The sequence below is a fragment of the Mytilus californianus genome, unplaced genomic scaffold (assembly GCF_021869535.1).
Source record: "Mytilus californianus isolate M0D057914Y unplaced genomic scaffold, xbMytCali1.0.p SCAF_1, whole genome shotgun sequence".
In the NCBI taxonomy this organism is placed as follows: Eukaryota; Metazoa; Mollusca; class Bivalvia; order Mytilida; family Mytilidae; genus Mytilus; species Mytilus californianus.
The window spans coordinates 16523983-16547220 of NW_026262581.1; the positions used below are offsets into that span (position 1 = coordinate 16523983).

A 23238-nucleotide genomic window follows, 5' to 3' on the forward strand; every position below is an offset into this window, starting at 1 on the left:
ACATGATATATATGGAGCCAATATTGGCATTTGCTATTTAGGCCTACTTTACATGTTTTAAGGGTAAAACTGGCGGCCTGGAGCAAATTTAAAGTCACGGGACCAAGATGATCAAAGATGTTTTTCTTTAAACATTTTAAATTAAAGCGTCTTTTAAAAACATTGTAATTATAAAATTTGATCAAATTTGTTTGAGCAGCACCAAAGACATTAAAAGGCGTCTAAATCAGGTGTATATAATGATTATTATAAGAGAGAAATTCCCTTATATTAACTTATAATATCAAATATTGGTCGTTATACTTTTTTCTGTATTTTTTAACACCCCACATTTATCTACTCTTTATTTTTACACATTTTTCCATTCCTTTTTTTCTGGCGCATTATTCTCTATTCTATGATATCTGTCCAGATCCTAATTAAGACTCGTGAAGGATAACGAAAGTACCAAAGATGTGATATGCATGTCTGTGAAAGCTTGTTTTAAAGGGTTCTAGAAAATCTAAGTTTACAGAAATAAACTTTATTAATAATAAGTATCATCCATTATCTGTCCTATACAAAAAGTCATATGCCTGCAAATTAGTTCAATCTAATTATTTAGTATAGATCTCGGATTTCGTTATACTACGTTATACCAGAGACATATAATACAATTGTATTATATGTCTCTGGTTATACTACATATGAGGTGTATAACGAAATCCCAGATCTATATTTTAATTAGATTGTAAATTAGTTTAGATGGCAGAAAACTTATATTTTCATTTTCGTACACAATCTGAGACACAATGGATCTTTCATAGTTTCTATAATGTTAAATACTTCAATCACTAGCAATTCAGAACTTTCGAATGCCAAATCATACACATGCTTTCATCGTTTGTAATCATCTGTTCATCGAGTCAACTGATTTACGCGTAAAAGATTCTCGCGGCTTCAAACTAAATATGCAGCATTCCTGAGTGACTAAATCGAGATTGACATAGAAGAAGCTTTGCATTGTTTTCCTGAAGACAATTGTTTAGTTTCTTGTATGGTAGCGAGTTAAGTGAATAAAAAGAACCTATCACGAGCATTACCTAGTCGATGTATTTATGAGGGTCTGGATGGTTGGTTTCCTATAATTCTGTATTTTTTAATTTTTTCGGCTATTTTCTCTATTCTGTATTTTTTGCCCATTATTCTCAATTCGTTATTATTTTTTGCCTATTTTACTCTTTTCTTTATTTGTGTACCCTTTATTCTCAATCTTTGCCCATTATTACCGGTATCTATGTTGAAAACAAATCCATATCATCTTGATTGTAGACACTCCTCTGTCTGTACACAATTAGCTGAGCGTATTTCATTGTGAGGTCTTTAAGAAACCATCAGCTTAACAACTCAAGACTGCATTGTCCAACTGTACTAGTGAAAACATAAATTTGTTCTGCTGCTTGAACAGTTCTCATTTAGTTGGCTTTAAAGGCGCGTCTGTCTTACCTATGAATGAAATCTACGGATGACTTCAACCAATATTGATACTCTAGACTATAAAGAGTCTGTGTCGCTCACCTGGATGTATATGCATCATGAACAACGAGTCAATTAACCATTCCCCAACATTATAGACTAGTATATTATCCATGACCAAAATATCTTTTTTTTTATCTTGTGTTGCTGATTATTTTTACTCTACATGCAGTTTCTACCTATCGATAGTAGTTTTCAAGATAACAAGACAAAACATGCAAATTAGTCAAAAATCGTATTGAAGGGCAATGACCCCTTAGTGTTAACGTAATGGTTTCAGTTTTATTAGAATTTTTGTGGATCTTGTTTGGCTGATCATTTTAGTTCACAGTTTCTACTCATCTATTATGAATTTTGAGATAATAAGCAAAATCATAAAAATTAGCCAAACATTGTCATGATAGGGCAATAACTCCTTTAAGGAGTCATCTGATAATTTTAGTGAATATAGGAAGTAGGTAGATCTTGTCATTCTGATAATTTTTGTCTTCTCAGATTTTTCTCATCTATTGTGGGTTTTCAAGATATGACAATGCACTTTACCCTTATGTTCTATTTTTAGCCATGGTGGTCATGCTGGTTGGCTAATAAATAAACCCACAAAGTTTAAACTAAGGATCATTCACCCAAAGATTGGTTGAAATTAGTTCATAAGTTTCAGAAAAGGAGATCTATGAAAAAGTATATGATGGACACAAAAATTACTAAAAAATCGTCATTTAAGGGCAATAATTCCTAACAGTCTCCCAATTGTTTAGGTTAAATTGACATTTTTCTAGATCTTGTATTGCTGATAATTTTAGCAGTTTCTGATATGGTTTTGTGATTATAGGCTAAAAACACTAAAATTAGTCTAAAATAGTCGTTTAAGGGCAATAACTCCTTTAGGGGTCATCTAATGGTTTTGGCCGTATTGACATTTTGTAGATACTGTATTGATGATCATTTAATATAGTTTTTAGGTCAGATGAGCTAAAAAGGAATTAAAATGAAAAAAAAACAAAGCATTTTTAGTGCTGTCATCAAGTCAATCTGACTTGAACATCCACAATGTAACCATTACTTTACAAATGGTCTATTTGAAGCAGCAGTTGTTGAAAGATCTCTTTTAAAGTACCGAAAGGGATATATATCATGAGACTTGGTTAAAATGTCTTTATGTCAGAGATCTTATTCTAGTAGAATTTTGTTATTGAAGTGTATTGTAAACTTTTGTAGATAGCTGCCTCATTAACAGTCATACCACACCTCCTTATTTTAATTTGTAAATGTCAACTATTCTTCATTTTAATAACTGAGATTGAATTTTCACCTTTAAGGTGGTAGTGAATCTTTTTAGTAGGTTGGAAATTTCTTATGAACTCATTTTTAAACCCTTTTCAATATTTTTTTTCAATATAAAACTTCCAGTAAGACATTCAAGACAGCCAATTAGACTGGGACTAAGCCATTTTGGCAAAAATGTAAATTTTTATTTGGACACGATTTCTTTTAACTAACAACACAAGGACTGATATATATATACAGCATCAATAGTATCAACTTGAAGTCATTCCAACAGATTTTGCATCAAATAAAAAAAATGCTGTTAGTGGTATTCAAATCGTTATGCTTTGAAGATATGTCATCTAACACAATAAATAAGCAACCTGCAGATGTCTTTTTACTATTTATTAACTACTTTCTAGTAAACAATAGAAAGATGCCTATACAATATGTCAAGCCATAAATTGTCTTGAAATTAAGACAAATTACTGTTGATTTATTATTATTCATGGGATACCAATTTTGGTTGATTTCGTTGGTAAAGATGAACCATGAATTCAAATTTTCAAGGAAGTATAAATTTTTAATGAGGGTATGGATGGGGGATGCTTTATTTCTGTATTCTTTATTTTTTTTCGCTCATTATTCTTAATCTTTAAAAATAATGGCTATTCTGTAATTATTTGATAACTGTATTCTGGATATTGTTCTTTTCTGTAAGCAATATATTTTTACCCAATTCTTTAATTTTGCACTTATTCTTTATATTTTAGTACCCCATTATTCTGTATTCTTCATTTTTTTTTGCCCATTTTTCTCTATTCTTTATTTTTTGGCCCATTATTCTCTATTCTGTAAACCCCATTAACACCCTCTTTAATAGGCTGTAAGCAGACAATGGCAAAACCATGAATCAAATATCCACGGAATACAATCTATCCTCAATCCACAAAAATTGGTACCCACGAATATATATGAATCAACAGTGAACAGAAAGTATTAAAGACTAGCAGTCAACACCAAATTCTTCCAAAATAAACATGAAGAAATTTTGACACAAGACAAGGTTTCACTTCATTTATTTTGTATCAAAAGTTTACAAAGAGAAAAGTAAATAAAATATATCAAACTAGAACCATATAACAATTCATATCAAACAATGCATAGATAGAAAATAAATGGAATGTGAAACTGTTACCTACAACCGTACTTTCAAAATATTTTATTAAGAGATTCTCATGTTTTCAGGCATTTTTAAAAAGCTGGGTAATCAAAATTTACATAATTTTGTCTCTTATGACAATTTAAACAGTGCTACTATTTCATATCATATTCATATTTTCAGTCTTGATAAAACACTACATAAACAGGTAATTTTCATAGTTCTCCTCAAAGTTAAAAAAAAGGACGGAAAAACACATAAATGTACTAAAAAAAAGTAAAACTGTCCTTGGTATTACACTGCTTGTAAGAAAATTCTGAAAGAATCACATACATGCACTCAGAACTGGAGGCTCAAAGTAATCTCTGTATAACAGTATTGCTCACCTGGTAGTACACATGATGATGATTATAGCCCTAACATACATTTCCAATAGCATCTGTATAAAACTAAGTTCACAGACCTGCCAACTATCCCGATTTAAGGGGATATCACCCATGAGAGATGTTGACTTGAATTTTGAAATTTTTTATTATATAAACTGAAGACCTCAAAACAGGCATTCAAATGAGTTAAAAGGGTATTTAAGCACATATATACTCATTCAAACAATTTAGTAGTAGATTTAGAACATTTATAATAATATAAGAGGAGCATTAGGTCCTCTTGCGCTTAAAATCCCCTATGGCAATTTTAAAAAACTTGGCAGGCATGAGTTCATTGGAGGCATGCATACACTTTAAATTTTTAATCATAACCAAATTCCCAATAGAAATACTGTAAATTCAGAAATTATTGCGTGCATTTATTATTGCGATTTTGCCATTTTAGACTAAAATGCGATTTTAATTTTGGCGATATTGAGAAAAATCCTGTTTAATTCATATAAAGAATTTCAAAATGCGAGTTTAAATTATTGCGATTATAACCCTGTCGCATTTTTCGCGATAATAAAAACATCGCAATAATTTCTGAATTTACAGTAGTAAACATTATAATATCTTCTTAAATAACATTGTTCTAGTTTTTGAATTAATTTCCACCTGAAAGTTCAACAAAACCACAAATTTGGTAATCACCATCCATATAACTATCTGCTTATGTACAAAAAGACCATTTCATTAAATAATTTCCCCTTGGAGAAGTAAATGAACATGTCTCATTGGCAATCATACCACATCTCCTTATTTTTATATGAGATTCTTTTTAAATATGTATCCATAATACACAAATGAGTGTTCATATTCAAAATAAGCAAATAGACCACATTTTTTGTAAGAATAAATTAATTACCGGTAAATATTATCCCTCAAACTTCAAAAAATCTAGTTAAATTACCTTATTACAATATGCAATTGGCAAAAAATTATTTAGAAATACCTCAAATACAAAATCAACAAGTTCTGGTACATTTCATACGTGATGATGTCACTGTGACATCTAGTTGAGCATTTGGAAAAAAGATATAATTTTGTCTGATTTTGTCTAATTCAGATATTGATTTTGGACTCCAAACAACATTGGCAAGTTGAACTAACCAATCTAATTTATTTTTAAGTTGTATGTCTCAACCCATATGCACTTAAAATTATTTGGGTTGAAGATTGTGGTCAATGATTTTCAGAATAAAACAGGTCTCCTTAATGCATTAAACAGCAGATCAGGCTCACATTGTATTTTTTCTATTATTCTTTAAAACTGTGTAAACCACACCAGATGACTGTGATTAAAGATTTAAAGTCCTCTGATATGATTTCAGTTACAATTGCAGAAAAAGTAAGTCAATCATTGCACTTGAATTTGAGATCTACTTGAGCTAGATATTAGTTTCCCAACCCTGTAATTTTCAGCACCCAAGCCCATTGACAAGGCAGCATATTCCAAGAGATCGTAGGGATAGTTATGTAAAGTCCTTGACCTCCTGGTCCTGAGATCCATTTAAAATTGTTAGGATATCCCAGCATGGTAACTTCTGTGGTCTGTGATGGGATAGGTGCTCCTAACTTTAGGACAGTATCTTCTGGGTAGGATAAAAGTATAGCATATACAACTTTACTATTTCCTGAGTTCTTCATGGTATACCTGTAAAATTCATTTTAAGATTATTATGCTGTGTATTCATTTGTATTCATATGAAACAATATGTGTTGATTTTAGACAACTTATATATGGTTTAATGACCAAATAATGATATTTTTTTTTATCAAATAGGGGATATATGTCCTCTACACCTCCTGGAATCTACCACAGTACATTTATTTGCAGTAAACAAAGTAATTAATTAATTTAATTTTGTCTCTTGTACTACAAAAAAACAAAACAGTATGGAAAATTAGTCAGGTATTTTAAAAATATTTTGTTACAGGAGTCTTAAGTTTATCAGAGACTTAGAAGTGACCACTCTTAGACTACTTGAAAATAATTTTATCATTTACACATGCATATTAATGTATAAACTATTTAATATTTGCATATATGCTAATTTATTTTCAAGATATGTCATGATGAAAGTGTTATAGCAGCAATAATGACCTAGACATATTTTTTTAATAACCATAATGATGATACATGTATGTCAAGCCATTAGTTTTTTCGTTTTACATTTGTCATTTCAGGGCCTTTTATAGCTGACTATGAGGTATGGGTTTTTTGCTCATTGTTGAAGGGCGTACAATGACCTATAGTTGTTAACTTCTATGTCATTTGGTCTCTGGTGGTGAGTTGCCTAATTAGCAATTATACCACATCTTCTTATTTTTATATAGATTAGTGTTTTTTTTTAAATAAAGGAAATGATCACTATGTCTGATAGGGACAGAGGTAGTTATATCCAACAGTCTTGAAAACACAGTGGTAGAGTTGTAAAAGACAATCACACAAGGTAAAACATATAAGTTATGATTATTTGAAATCATGAATTGATAACATAACTTAAATACTTGAGGGCCATTATATATCAGGTATTATTTGTGTCAAGATTTGTTTGTTGTTCGGACCTTACAAGGGACAGTTAACTCTTTGCTGTCTTCATTGTAACTGTTTTAGGATCTTGTTTAGTGCTTTTAAATTACCGGTGAAATATTTCTGTAAATCAAATTTTGCAGTCAAATGCCTTCCAGGAATATAGCAAAAAAGTAGACACACGCACAAATTTCGCAATATACAGTAAAATGTAATTACTCTATTAAAACATACCAAACATTCTTAGTAACAGTGTCATTCTGGTGACTCCATGGTACAGTGCTGTATATACCCTCTCCATTAACATTCAACCACTTCCCTAAATCTCTCAGTCTCTCTTCAAACAATGGTATTATTTTTCCTTCCTTTGTTGGACCCACATTCATTAGCATGTTACCTCCACAGCTGTAATATATAATTACACAACTTAATTTTTATAAAAAGTGTAACAAGATCATCAAGCTTTAACCAAATGTTTGCTGGTAGACACCTTAGAAATACTGGGTTATAAATGATATGTTTAAAGGACCTTCCTCATGACAAAAAGTTGAATCAATATGCAAAATATCATGACCCAAAAATCCTATCAAATACAGTAAAATAAATTATTTTCTCAGATAATTTTTCCCTTTAAGTGCTTAGCCAACTATACAGTTAGCCAATTATACAGCAATATATTTGAACTTTACTGATGTATTTATCATGTTATATAAAAGAGGTCTGAAATATATGACAATCCTATGAAAATAAAGAGATGAGGTATGATTGTCAATGAGACAACTATCCACTAAAGTGGGTGTAAGCAGTTATAGGCAACCGTACGGCCTTCAACAATGAGAAAAACCCATACCGTATAGTAGGCTATTAAAGGCCTTGATATGAAAAATATGAAAACAATTCAATTGAGAAAACTAACGGCCTGATTTATAACAAAACAATTAACGAAAAACAAATATGACACACATGAACCAATGACAACCACTGAACTACAGGCTCCTGACTTGGGACAGGCACATAAAGTATGTGGCGGGGTTAAACATGTTTGTGAGCGCTCAGCCCTCCCTCTAACCTGGGACAGTGGTGTAACAGCACAATATATGAACAAACTATTTATAGCTTGCAGTTCCGTGTGAGCCAAGGCTCCATATTGAAGGCCGTACTTTGACCTATAATTGTTTACTTTTTACACATTGTGACTTGGATGGAGAGTTGTCTCATTGGCACTTGTACCACATCTTCTTATTTCTATATAAAAATCAGTTGACTAGTCAATTAAGATTGGAGTCCAATGCACCTGCCACATGCGGGATTTGAACTCGAAACCTCAGTGTTGACAGGTAAGTGATACAGTAGTATAACTAATTAGACCACTCAGCAATCTGGGCCACTAGGTACAGCAATCATCAGTTAACCTTACCTAACAGTAGAAGCTAGAGTAGATAACAGTAAGTAACCAGTTAACCTTACCTTACCTTACAGTAGAAGCTAGAGTAGATAGCAGTAAGTAACCAGTTAACCTTACCTTACCTAACAGTAGAAGCTAGAGTAGATAACAGTAGGTAACCAGTTAACCTTACCTTACAGTAGAAGCTAGAGTAGATATTATTTCATGGACACTGAGGAACTGATTAAGATTTGTGTTTCTTCTGTAACCCCATGACTGTCGATCTATAGTCATACAATTTTCCCATTTATGATTCTGTTTTGTACCTGTAAATAGACAAATTTCCACTGCTGAAATGCTTTGAACATTTCTTAATGTTCTTAAAATACTTTTTTCTCAATTCTTTGCCACATGGTTGTTCTTACAACTTTTGTATCAAAACAGAAATTTCAAGCAGAACTTTGTTAACTATGACTGCAAATAACACACTCTGAAATTAACATATGTTCTCAACATTTACATTTATACAGATACTCATGTATTCAAAATATCATGGACCCTATTGAAGTCTGAACAAGTTATGACTCATAAACTGCCAATTCAAATCTTGAAGGATCAACATCTCAAAAATAAAAGAAGAATGTATCTGAGGACATGACTATCCCTGCTCATGCTTTGCAATTTTCCCAGTTAAAAAGAGGCAAACCTCTATAATGGTAAGTGACTCAATGCCCAAATTTAAACTCTGTTTGCATTCTGTACGAGTTTCATAAGATTTGGATGAGTAAAATAAAGTTACAGTGGGGAAACCAAAAATGGGACAGAGGGAAGGACAGAAAGTCGGAAGGACGGAAAGATGGACAGTCAATGGTAGCACTTAATGCACCTTTCGCCTAGTGGCAGTGGCATAACATAAATAAAAAGAAACAGGTTTCCTAAAGGATAGAAACATATATGTGCCGATAAGAATACACAATACTGTAAGGAAAGAAACATATGTGTGCCAATAAGAATACACATACTTTAAAGGATAGAAACATATATGTGCCGATAAGAATACACATACTTTAAAGGATAGAAACGCATATGTGCCGATAAGAATACACATACTTTAAAGGATAGAAACATATATGTGCCGATAAGAATACACATACTTTAAAGGATAGAAACGCATATGTGCCGATAAGAATACACATACTTTAAAGGATAGAAACATATATGTGCCGATAAGAATACACATACTTTAAAGGATAGAAACATATATGTGCCGATAAGAATACAATACTTTAAAGGATAGAAACATATATGTGCCGATAAGAATACACATACTTTAAAGGATAGAAACATATATGTGGATTTGCCAGAGTCTGTAAACAAGGGTATAGAAAATGTGTACTTCGTTGAACATTCAAATTTGTGGTTTATCTATACACTCTACATCCACAAAAAAAAGTTTATCTGACAAATAATAATGAATCCACAGTACCTGGATTATATCTGTCTTGACAGGTGTAATATCCCCCATGTTTACATGCACAACCTTTACCCCATCTATCATTGGTAACTACAGTGTCTTTAACTGGGCTGAAAAACAAAATGGTAAATAAAAGCTATATCTTCTTAGAAAATGTAAATGTATCTGTGATTCATGGAAAAAATTCCTACAAATTTAATCTGACAATAGGGTCTTAGAACATACACTATGTATTTAGAATAACAGGGTTTTCAAATTACTATTATGTTTCTCCTTTTACATTTGTTAATAAGGAGTGTGTTCATAGGACACCATGCCCTACTGACACTTATCACATTTCTGTGTTCATTGAACCGTGAAATTCGTCAAAACCCTAATTGGGCATATATTTTTTAAAGTTCACATCATATTGAACAAGTGCACTAACTATTCAGTTCATGCAACAGAAACTTCATGGTAAACTATCTTAAACCAAAACCTTGATTCGGAACGGACGATGGTCTAATTGACTAATTGACACACAGACCAGAAAACAATATAAACAGACCAGAAAACAATAAAACCCCTAACTATTGTTAAGCAGGGCTTAATAATGGTCAATGGTGGACTGGAAGAAAGTATACATGCTATATTTTTTGGTTACCCACATATTATTTTTATAATTAGAAACATGTCACCAAAATATTACATGTCATGAGCAACACATACACAGTACTGCCAAGTTTTCATGAAGCAAATGCATGAGATTTGGCCAAAATTGTAAAGATCAAAGAGAAAAACATTAGATCAAAGGAAAATGCCACCAAATAAGCATGAAAACGAGTGAGTCTCACTTTAAGAGCGTGAGACTTGGCAGCCCTGCAGACAGATGCCATTAGCAGAGCAGGATCTACTTATACTTTCAATGCACCTGAGATCACCCTCATTTTGTTGAGTTTCATGTTGCTCATTCATTAGTTTTATGTATAATGCTTTGTAGGCTGTTGTTTGTCTTTTTGATGTTTTGGTTCTCCCAAAAAGCAATTTAAACTTTTAATACACATTTACATATTTTTTTTCTGATTTAAACTATGCATTTTAGCATTATGTTATTATTAGAACATCAAATAATGTAACAATTTTTTTAATCTAAGGAATATACCATTTTCAATTATCTATTTTTCTACATTGGGTTTGAAGGAGGAAATTACAAGTGTAATGCATTTTCTTATTACACAAATGCAGCAGTATGATGCACACTTAAAAACTTAAGAACAGTGTGTTACCTCTCATTATACAACCAAGTTAAGAATTCCTTTGATGTCCAGTATGTATCAGGTCCAGCATCTCCATCAGACCACACAACTTCTGGTTTGTATTTGTTGACAATTTCATACAGTTCTGGAATGGTCTTGTGCTAAAAGTTAAGTCAGAATTGGATTACATTGATAAAGCCTACAGTGCTACATCATGTACTTTTCCTTTTTTATAATTGCAAAATGCAATTATCTGGTTTTTGCCGGTCACTTTATCATACCTTGGAGCAATCTGGTTTAAATCATTTTGTTTCAAGAGGCAAAGAGAAATTTCATTCTTAAAGAATTCAAGAATAAAGATTATACAGTTCACAAGAGTACAAGAATGAGGTATTCTGCTATTAAAATTGTCACTCTGTGTGTCTTCATTCAGGAACTAACAAGAAGATGGCCCAAACATCCCAAATTATCACTAGGCAAACAGTTATACACATATTAATATCAATAACATGATTCCAACAAGAGTGGACACACTGAAATGTTTTTCCTGTTTATAGGCCTAGGTAAACCATGAAAAATAACTGAGAGTCAATGTCAGATGACCTCAATCAAAGAGACAGGTACACCCTACAGTCTTTGTTGTACCAAATAGTCGTCCTATTGCTTATAATATCTAAGAAATAGACCAAATCACAAAAACTTAACGTCAAACACTGAAACCATAAAATCAGTTTGAGCTACGGTGAACCCTATCAGACAGATGTTTATACTTTGCAATGATTCTATACATCAAACATAGTTGCCCTCATAATAACTGAAAAAAATCTTGTCATAAAACAAATTATATTATAAAGATAAAAAAAATATATATCTTTTTAAGCAGTCATTGATCATGTTGATTGAACCATGAAAATGAGATCAAGGACAATGGACATACAGACAGAAACTATAGATCATGTGGCATCTGTATACCCGATACAGATTTTTCAGCACTTCTACCTTCTGAAATATAAGGCTTTAAAGAGAAAGCTAATGCTGTCGCTATTGCCAGATTAACTTCCCTAATATCTCACATTTTTTTTGTATCTTATGTTAAATTCATCCAATAAAGGACAAAAGTCAGGATTCTGGATAATTTAGAAGTTTGATAATACATGTACTGTATAGACTCATGTCTATTGTTGATCTTGAATATATTTGAAGACCTGTGGATATCTTTCATGGTTTTCTTGTGTGTTGTTGGCTTATTCACAATTGTATTGAGATTCATTGTATACCTCTATCTCTTTTTTATCAAATTTAAAGTATCATATACATGTACTGCTCTATGGTCCGGTTGTTGTTTCTTTGACACATTCCCCATTTCCATTCTCAATTTTACTTTTTTACAGAGTTTGTCTTTAGTGCCGTGTGGAGACAGTAGAGTGCCTCCCCATGCTTCAGGTTTATGCTCTTATAATATACTATATTATGGAGTGTGTCCGAGCGAGAGAAGGACGCCTCCGGGTGAGGGAGTTCCTCACTGCATTGAAGACCCATTGGTGGCCTTCGGCTGTTGTCTGCTTTATGGTTGGGTTGTTGTCTCTTTGACACATTCCCCATTTCCATTCTCAATTTTACCTTAACAAAATTCTGTGTTGTAAAGTTTGCCTCTTTATCTTGGAGGTATAAAGGATTAAACCATTCAAATAGAGAATGGTACAGGCCAAATCTAATATGAGTCCTGCTTCTGATAGCACTTGCTAATTCACCTGAAAAATATGAATAAATTTAATTATATCATATTTATTTTACTGAAATAATCACATTATGTGGTATAAAACACTAGCCATAATGCCTGATTTTACTGAAAATTAGTTTTGTCTACCTGTACCAAAACAAGTCATAACATTTCATTATGTTGAACTAATAGACTGTAAGTTGTTGACTTTACCTCTAGTGGTAAATATTTCATATGAAAATAAGTTAATTATATATCAATTTTTAGGAGTTTTAAAATGGTGGACCAGAAGGTTTAGCTTTATTATAAATTTAAATTTGATGATTTAAATTCAGGTCTATATTTCAAGGTTTATCAATAATAGATTGTTTACATAAAAGTAACCAGGAGTCATCCATAATTAAATTTGGGATTCACTATAACTTTTAAGTGTAATAATAATAATATGTTTTGCAGCAATAAATTTAAATGAGTATTGCCATTCTATTCACATAACAACGAAATTCTTAAAAGGTGAAACTCATCATTAAATGTAATCTTAGAAAGAAGAGTGACGATCAGATAGGTGTACATTTATAGTGCTCATTACTGGAGAGGGTCTCTCCAAATCTAGCCATAATGGCTTTTTTTTAAATGCAACTGCAAACCAACTACCTAAATGTATAAAATAACAATATTTTGATAAATCAAATTTAGATAATCATCAAATGATTTATAACATGGCAATTTTTCAAACCCTGTATGCTAATTATTATTTAATTATACTGTATATATAAAAAACCCACATAATCCCAATCTATAACACACAACAATAAGCATACCATTTATATATCCCGGTTATATATATATATAGACTTCATAGAACATAGAAATGCACAGAATTCGTTTCCTTATCTATTATGGAAACACATACCAACAAGATCTCTGCTTGGACCAGAAGCATTTGAATTCCAGTTAAAAGAGTAACTTGATGGCCAGTTGGTAAATCCCTCATGATGTTTACTTGTCAAAACAATATATCTACAATAAAATTTAAAAATGCTTATAGTATCAATAAATAGAGACGCGTGATTTACATATTTGAGACAGCAACCAAATTAAAAGACATCTAGAGCTCAATGTAAATAATCATGATGCCCAAGTTGTTATACTGACACACTTAACTCATTCTTTGCCAAAAAAATACCTGAAATAGTGTTTTTCCAGAAAATATTTGATGGAGTATTATGTCTGAAATTTATAGAACAGGGGAAAATTTTAATCTCTCCAACTCTGTTTATATTGGGGAGTTTAATTATGTAAAAGAAAAGAATTTTATGAAGTAATAAAATGCTCCGCAGGGCGCAGCTTGATACGACCGCAGAGGTCGAATCCTGAACAGTTGGGGCAAGTATGGACACAACATTCAAGCTTGATACAGCTCTGAATTTGGATTGTGATTTAATATTTGACACAGCATAGGTTTCTGACACAGAATGAATGTGGTCTAAGAACTTAAAAATTTTAAATTGGACATTCACCTATTATGGTCCAATATCCAAAATCTAAATACATGGTTAGATTCAGCATATCAAAGAACCCCAAGAATTCAATTTTTGATGAAATCAAACAAAGTTTAATTTTGGACCCTTTTGACCTCAATGTGGACAAAGTTGATAACGGGGCCCAAAAATCAAAAATCTAAATACATGGTTAGATTCAGCATATCAAAGAACCCCATATATTCAATTTTTGTTGAAATCAAACAAAGTTTAATTTTGGACCCCCATTTGGACCAACTTGAAAACTGGGCCCATAATCAAAAATCTAAATACATGTTTAGATTCAGCATATCAAAGAACCCTAAGAATTCAATTTTTGTTAAAATCAAACTTAGTTTAATTTTGGACCCTTTGGACCTTAATGTAGACCAATTTGAAAACGGAACCAAAAATTAAGAATCTAAATACACGGTTAGATTCGGCATATCAAAGAACCCCAATAATTCAATTTTTGATGAAATCAAACAAAGTTTAATTTTGGACCCTTTGGACCTCAATGTGGACCAATTTAAAAACGGGGCCCAAAATCCAAAAACTTAATACACAGTTAGATTCAGCATATTAAAGAACCCCAAGAATTCAAGAATAAAACCCCATTGAAATTGGTCAAGAAATAAGCAATTTATACGAAGTATCTTCTTTTGCACAATACTGTGCAATTGAATATTTCTTGCTATTGCGCAATACTGCACAATTGACAATTTCTTGCTATTGCGCAATATTGTGCTATTGGATATTTCTTGCTATTGCGCAATACTGTGCAATTGAAGATTTCTTGCTATTGCGCAATACTGTGCAATTGAAGATTTCTTGCTATTGTGCAATACTGTGCAATTGAAAATTTCTTGCTATTGCACAATACTTATTATATAATAATTTACACATCCTGTTTGGTGTGTATCTCCTACCATATCATTATTATTTGCTTTTAAATATAAATCAGAAATAACCAACTTAAAATGGAAAATTTTAAAAGAAAAAAAAAGGAAAAAAAGAAAAAAAAGGAAAAAAAAAAAAAATCCCCCCCCCAATTTTTTGAACCCCCTTATGATTCATCACCCCCAAACTCAATCCCAGCCTTCCCTTTGTGGTATGGTACCTTGCAGTACAATTTCAGAGAGATCCATACACTTGAACACAAGTTATTGTCTGGAAACTAGAAAAATGTGTTTTTTGGCCCCTTTTTGGCCCCCAATTCCTAAACGTTTCGGGCAATAACCCCAAACTCAATTCCAGCTTTCCCTTTGTGATATGGAACCTTGTAGTACAATTTCAGAAATATCCAAACACTTACACACAAGTTATTGTCATGAAACTAGAAAAATGCTTGTTTTTTGCCTCTTTTTTTGCCCCTAATTCCTAAAATTTTGAGGCAATTACCCCCAAAATCAATCCCAGCATTCCCTGTGTGATATGGAACCTTGTAGTACAATTTCAGAGAGATCCATACACTTGAACACAAGTTATTGTCTGGAAACTAGAAAAATGCTTATTTTTGGCCCCTTTTTGGCCCCTTCTTCCTAAACTTTTCGGGCAATTACCCCCAAACTCAATTCCAGCTTTCCCTTTGTGATATGGAACCTTGTAGTACAATTTCAGAAAGATCCATACACTTTCACACAAGTTATTGTCATGAAACTAGAAAAATGCTTGTTTTTTGCCCCTTTTTTGGCCCCTAATTCCTAATATTTTGAGGCAATTACCCCCAAAATCAATCCCAGCATTCCCTTTGTGATATGGAACCTTGTGGTACAATGTCAGAGAGATCCATACACTAACACACAAGTTATGTCTGGAAGTTACAAAAATGCTTATTTTTGGCCCCTTTTTGGCCCCTAATTCCTTAACTGTTGGTACCATAACCCCCAAAATCAATCCCAACCTTCCTTTTGTGGTATTGAACCTTATGGTAAAATTTCATAGAGATCCATACACTTAAACTAAAGTTAGAGTGCGAAAACCAATGTGTCTTTGGACGACGACGACGACAACGATGATGATGACGACGCCAACGTCATACCAATATACGACCGCAAAAATTTTTGCGGTCGTATAAAAATTAAAAATCGAAATGATATAAATTTGATTTGTTTGCCGATCTTATATTGTTCTAGTCATGTTTACTGTTTAAAAGTTCTCTCTATCAGTTATAATTTTAGGAAAATAGCCAAAAACTGTGATTTTTTTTTTAAATTGACATTTCAGGGGCAATTAACTCTAAAACAGGTTGTTGTTATTCTGAAAATTCCTCAGGAGATAGACCTTGACCTGCTGATTTATTCTACTTATGCATGTCAAATTTGCTAGTCAAAAACTTACTAAAAACTGACATTTCAGGGTTAAAAACTCCAAAATAGGTTGTCTGATTTTTCTGAGAATTCTGCAGGAGAGATACATGTACTTTCACCTATGTCAAATTTGCTCTATCTGCATTAGTTTTTGACTTATGATCAAAATAAAATCCATGGAATATTATGCTCAACTACACATAATGACAAAAAATCCTACCAAGTATGAGAGCTTGATGTCAAATGGTCTTTGAAGAGTTACATTAACAAGTTGACACTTTTACAATACTTCAAAAAATGGTCAAAGTACTATAACTCCTGTAAAGATGATCAAATCAAAATGACATTTAATGCCAAGATTATGGTCAACTACACAAGAGGACAAACAATATAGTACCAAGTATAAGTGCCCTCTGTCAAATGGTCTCAGAGGAGTTGCATTCAAAAGGTGTCATTGTCACAATACTTAAAAAAAAAGGTCAAATCAAAACGTTTTGAAATTATGGTCAACTACACAAGTGTGAGAGCTTTCTGTAAAACAGTCTAATAGATCAAAACAAAATGCCAGTATAATATGATCTACTACACACGATGACAAACAATCTTACCAAGTATGAGAGCATTCTGTAAATCAGACTCAGAGGAGTCATTTTCACAAGGGAATCCGGGTTCATTCGCCTTGATTCATGTCGCCCTATTACATGTACCTGTTCACCCTAATACCCGTTAGCCCGATTCTGATTTCATTTTGTTGTCTTGTTGTATAATAGTATAATATATAGTATTTGAATAGAGTATGTTGAAGTGTGTTGAAAATTTCATAGAATATTAATTATTTTCCTTTGATTTGCACTGAAGTGCATAGGTATACAAGGTATTTATTATAAAACAACCGTAGTCCAAGTTACATTTTGTATCTGGGTTTTTTTTCTCTTCTATTTTTTTTTTCTTTTCTGTTTACATGTTCATGATGTTTTACCAAGTTATCTGTATGTATATACTTTATGGAAGAATGAATTGATTCCATAATCATTCCAACCCACAGGCACTTATCTCTGACCATTTTTTTTTAGAGACAAGTGCCTGTGTTCCAAGCGGATTAATTCATTTAAACTTTCATTATCAAACCGCCAAAGACGAGATCAGACATCATAATTATACCTCATTAGCCTGCAAGCATTACAACCATCATGACAGTTATTAAAATTAATTCTAAATAAAAACAATGTAACAATGAAGCCAATCATCTCATCATTGCTCGCTTAAACAAGCAATTTAATTTAAAAATATTTCCATGTTTTTTCATGAATTTTAAGATATTATACATATTTTCTTTAATATATTTTTTTTTAAATATATTGGCAAAGGTGCAAATGTATATACATTTAGAAATCCAAATACCATTAATATAAATTTTTTTTTTTTAAATAGGGCAACAGTCTCTTTGGCCAGACTATGGGCGAATGGATCTGATACCAAATATGTCATATCATTGTTACATTACTAATTTAAAATGGTCAAGGACAGACAAACAGAAGAAGAAGAAGATATTTTCCCATATACATTCCAAGAAGGAGAAGGAGTGTACGGACTACTGTACACACTTACTTCGCACCAGATGCGGCAAAAATATCTGCCCATTCGTCAGGGTTATAAAATTCAGTAGTGAACTGTGATGCAAAGTCGGCATAAGTAAAGTCTGGCCTGAAATTATTCTTCATGAAATCAACAGCTGACTTCTGTGGTTTGGGTCCTCTCCAATAGTACCAGAACCATTCCGAAGTAAAACTGGGAACAGAAAAGACACCCCAGTGAATAAAAATGCCGAGTTTTGCCTCATCATACCATGATGGCAGTGGTCTTGAATCTAAAGAATTCCATGTTGGCTCGTATTTAACAGACTGAGAAACAGAAAAAATAAGAAACAACACAGAGGAGAATAGTTCGTTTACATTTGCCATTTTCTTACTGTCACATGATCAGCTGATTTATATGCTCTTGACAAATTGTTTCTTCACAAAACCTTTCAAAAATAATACTACATACCACAAAATAATTTTAAGCAGTAACATACCAAAAAGTGCTAAATGATTTTTTTTTAAGAAATAAGGTATATAAACAATTCAAATAACACAATGCCAAAAAAAATCATATAAAATAAAGAAAGTAATAATACTTGGATGCATCCTGGTTTGCCCACTTTTAATTACTCCAATTATCAAATGGTTATATAGACCTGGGAACAGTATATATATATATATATGTTCCTGTATAGACAAATAAAAAGACTAAAGATTTACTGATTGGAAAATTGTATAGTCTGTTCCAGTTATGTTGCTATTTTATATGTACATATATCTCTGTAAAATTCCATAGGATAAGTTTGTATGCAATTGATGCATATTAAAATGTATTTTTTTCTTCTTCATATATTTGGTTGTAAAATTTTCATTGAATTGATTCTTTGAAGGAGATAAATGAAAATGAATAATAAATAGATTTTGATATATATTTTCAATAGCACTAAAACAGTTAACATTGTTAATATTTCATAAATATCATTAGCACTGAAATTTGCATTTAAAGCCTCAAACATAATATCATGCAAACATAACATTGGAAACAATTATAAATTTCATGTACAAGAATGTCTTTAATTTAAGTGCAGAAGGTGTGATGCTGCATCTGCGTATTCTAACACACTCACAAGTCCTTGTTCATATTTAGCTTTCAGTCCCTGAAGTCTTGCATAGATTTCTCTGTATCTGCGTCTTTTTGGTTGACGGGCCCCTCCTGCAGCATACTGTATGATGGTACACTCATTGAATGCTTGAGTTTTCTAAAGCACCTCAATTATCTCATAGATATTTGGGTGTGCGTGTTGGACCATCTTCTTGATTTTACTGTGCCAGCTTTCCAAGTGGTTGGTAGTGCGTGGTCCATCAGTCAGATAGTGGTTCGTGAGGAAGCGGTGTCCTTCAACCCAATATTCGGTGACATAATCTGTAATAGTGGTTGTGTCAGGAACATTCTCTGCTTCAGCTATTTCTTCTAATGTGTCTAGCCAAACATCTTCAAGTTGGTCATGGGGTACTTATGGTAAGACTGCTGCCCGTCGAACAAGCTTGGTGATGTCGTCGTTTTCTTTGTAGTAAGTCTGCAGTCCACCATTCGCCAAATACATTGGGTAAAGTGGAAAAAGAAACCTTTGACTTGAACACCAGGGAAGACGATATGAGCTGCAATGTTCGTGGCTGTTTCATAGTCGATGAATATGGTGCTGGGTTGAAGAAGTAGTTGGTGCTGTTGAGATATATACTGTAGATGACTGAATAATCTTGTGTAGTTGTCAGTATCTTTTCCTGGCAATAAGCTGTATGCCAGTGGGTACATTGCACCATCAACCATTGCGTGGATTGTGTAAAGCTGGTGGAACAGGGTTGGGCATGTTTAGAAGGTTCCATCACAGAAGAAAGTGTCAACAGAAGCAAGGTCTAAGGTTGTCTGTAGTTAAGTATATAAGCATTGGTGGGTTGATGTTGTCAGATAGTAGAAGAAACTTATCTCCTTTAGTAGTACGGAACCATTTGTCTTGAAGATTGATTTCTGCTGTTGTCTTGGGTAGTCCGGGTATATTTAGAGATCTTTGAAGGTACAGTGACGTCTTAACTGAGTTATATGTTAGTAGTTGTTCTACAATCTGTTTAGTGTCGTCTGTCCAATCTGGGTTACGGAGTTTGACAAGCTTATATAGCCTTACAGGTGTCATAGGTGTGATGTCCACTCTCCTCAGTGCAAACGATTTTTTTTTATGAATAGATCTTCAAGCTGAATAGTAGGAATATTTCATTATCTAAGAATGAAGTGTACTATTTTTATTATACTTAAAGTCATATAAAAGAAGTTTCTTGTGATTGTAAAGTTAGTAAAATTATTGAACCAATGCATGCATATATACAGAACGAAGTCCTCTGAGCGGGTTTTTCATATTTATTACGAATCCGTAGCGTATAATCGACAAATAAATATTTCATCCATTGATTGTTGAGAGAAAACCTTGGCTGCTTATTAGCATTCGGGTTTTTTTTTCTCGAAGTTTATCGAATGTGACCTTGATAAACTATCAACATGGAATCATGAAGTACGTGAAAAATAAGTAAGACGTTTATTTGAGTTTTTTTTTAAATTTTCCATGCTTTCCAGTTTGTTAATTTAACTTTGTCATAACACATGTTATATGATTTAGCGTATGACATTTTTTCTTTTAGAATCGATCGATGATATCTTCCATTTCAATGTTTGTCTTCCTTATTTTTTATAGCTTTTTTTCTTTCGTACTTGCGCTGTGTGGTTGCCGAATTTCTAATGAGAGCTGTCGGGATTACGGTCACTGCATACGGAAAAGCTGTCAGTGAATTAGAGTACGGGAAGACAATAATTCACCAATCCTTGCTCCAAGGCTACATTTGACAATACTATCCAGTGTTACATTACATTGTTATTACATTTTTAAAGGGTAGTTGATAATTTTGCGCCTTCAAGTATGTACAAGTATACCCTGCAGTAGACGAACCTCTTCCGTATATTATCCTTCCTTTATTATCATAATACTCATGTCTCTATTTACTAGTTTTTAAGAAGTACCAACAGTTTCCTTTTTATTCTATGATGGGACAGTTTATTGAATAGGATTTCATGGTTCAGTTTATCAAACGCTTTTTCTGCCTCGATATCTTCAGTTTCTTACTTTCTTCAATTGCTTCTGATGTTAGAAATGCTGCACATAAGGAAGATACTCCATCTGTAAATCCTCTTTATAGACTATTTTGAATGGTGTTAATAACAGTATCTGATCAACTCACAGTATACTTTGCAGTATTTTGGCAAATGTCTATGTTACAGTTATTCCTCTATAGCTACATTGTAGCATCGGTTGTCTTATCTTTTCACCTTTTTATGCTCTTCAACTTTGTACTTGTTTGGCTTTATAACTATTTTGATCTGAGCGTCACTGATGAGTCTTATGTAGACGAAACGCGCGTCTGGCGTATTAAATTATAATCCTGGTACCTTTGATAACTATTTTCATGATTGGTGTATGTTAGAATCCCAGTTTTTTGAAGATAAGAACATCTAAATATGCTAAAATTATATTAACCACATGTACTTTAAAGGGAGTTTACTCATCCATCATACTTATAGTGTTCAACCGATATTCCGTTTTCGTCTGGTGCCTTTCCTGCTTAGGTTTTCTTCTATGGCTGTATTTACCTCCTTCGTTGTAACATGCTCAATACCGAGTCCCTTTTCTTTTTCTGTTTTTCTAATGACGCCGTTTTGCATTTCTATTAGTTTTAATTACTCGGTGTCGAAATTGGGTTTTTATGTTGGAGTAGCTAATTGTTGGAAGTACCATAAACTATAAGTGTGGTAAACATGGCCTACCTTACATTGAATTAATGCAGACCTAATACCAGACTTATGATGTTGTACAAAATGTGTACCCTACACATACCGAACAGCAGTTAGATATCATCAAAAATCTTATGTAAACCTGGATATCTAAAGAAGAAGAAGAGAAATTTCTAATCAAAGGATTTTAACGCTAGAACTGTAATATTTCAGTTGATTGGCAACATGCTTATAAATTCTTTATAATTCTTGAAACAAACGGTATTACAAAATATATTCATTCCCTCTGTAACCAGCTGTTATAATTGTCTCATAGACTCTAACTGCCATGCTAGTTCTAGTCGGTTTGATCAATAAATAATAATAATGAATAAGCTTTATTTAGAGTCGGCATTGTATTCAAAAACAAGGACATAAGCTTTATTAAGCTTTTATCCGACATGTGGTATTTGGCTTGTGAACGGGTGATCGAATAAGGTCCTAGTGTCCGACATGACCCTAACCTAAGAAACCAGAATCGGTAAAAAAACCCATTGCAAATGGTTTACTGTTGAGGGTCACATTTAATACCTGAGATTCAAATAAATCAACTGTTTCCGGAAATTAAAAGTATTTTGTTACAGTTTTAGTTTACATACATAAACTTCATAAGTAGGATTACAGTAGTAAATTAAGTGATCATTTTATTTTCTGGGAGGGAGGGGACAGAAGGATTATGAAATTAATAACTAGCCTGATAAGTTGAAAATGAATAACTTTGCACAAAACAGGATGAAAATGAATATTACGCAACACTAAACACAGTATCAAATGTTTACAAAACTGAAAATAAATTAGCGTAGGCAACAGATGAAAATAAATTATCAATCCAGAAAAAAATCCACCTGCCCCAAGAATATCAAATGGTCGTCCCCTATATTAGTTATTGTTCAAAATTCTATAATTACGTAAAATATTCTTGTCTTGCGTCTGATTTCTCTACACTGACGTTATGAAAAAATCACAACATATACAGTACAAAGAAGACAATCATTTTTGCAGACTATTGTAATAGAAAGATACATTTTTGGCATGCATTTTGGCTAAATAATGTCGGCAGAGACATCGTATTATATATCTCTGATAATGTGTTTCTTCTAAGATTACTAAAACATCTCAGGTTTTGAGTTCGTTGTGTTATGCTTTTTTTAAACATTAATATAGGTTTTAAGCTATATTTCACATTGTTAGAATCAATCTCACCAGATATAATCTGTGATTATCGTAAACAAACAAGCTGT

At 32.6% G+C, this 23238-nt stretch overlaps 1 protein-coding gene across 1 annotated transcript; it reads right to left on the reverse strand.

Moving 5' to 3' along the window:
- Positions 1-3843: 3843 nt before the first annotated feature.
- Positions 3844-18522, reverse strand: LOC127700284 (alpha-L-fucosidase-like). Its single transcript, XM_052203705.1, has 8 exons — positions 18155-18522; positions 13631-13737; positions 12618-12748; positions 11028-11158; positions 9775-9872; positions 8482-8614; positions 7139-7309; positions 3844-6025 (listed from the first exon to the last, which is right to left on the reverse strand). The coding sequence occupies exons 1-8, from the start codon at positions 18505-18507 to the stop codon at positions 5767-5769; spliced, it is 1383 nt and encodes a 460-aa protein (XP_052059665.1). The 5' UTR covers positions 18508-18522; the 3' UTR covers positions 3844-5766.
- Positions 18523-23238: the final 4716 nt, after the last annotated feature.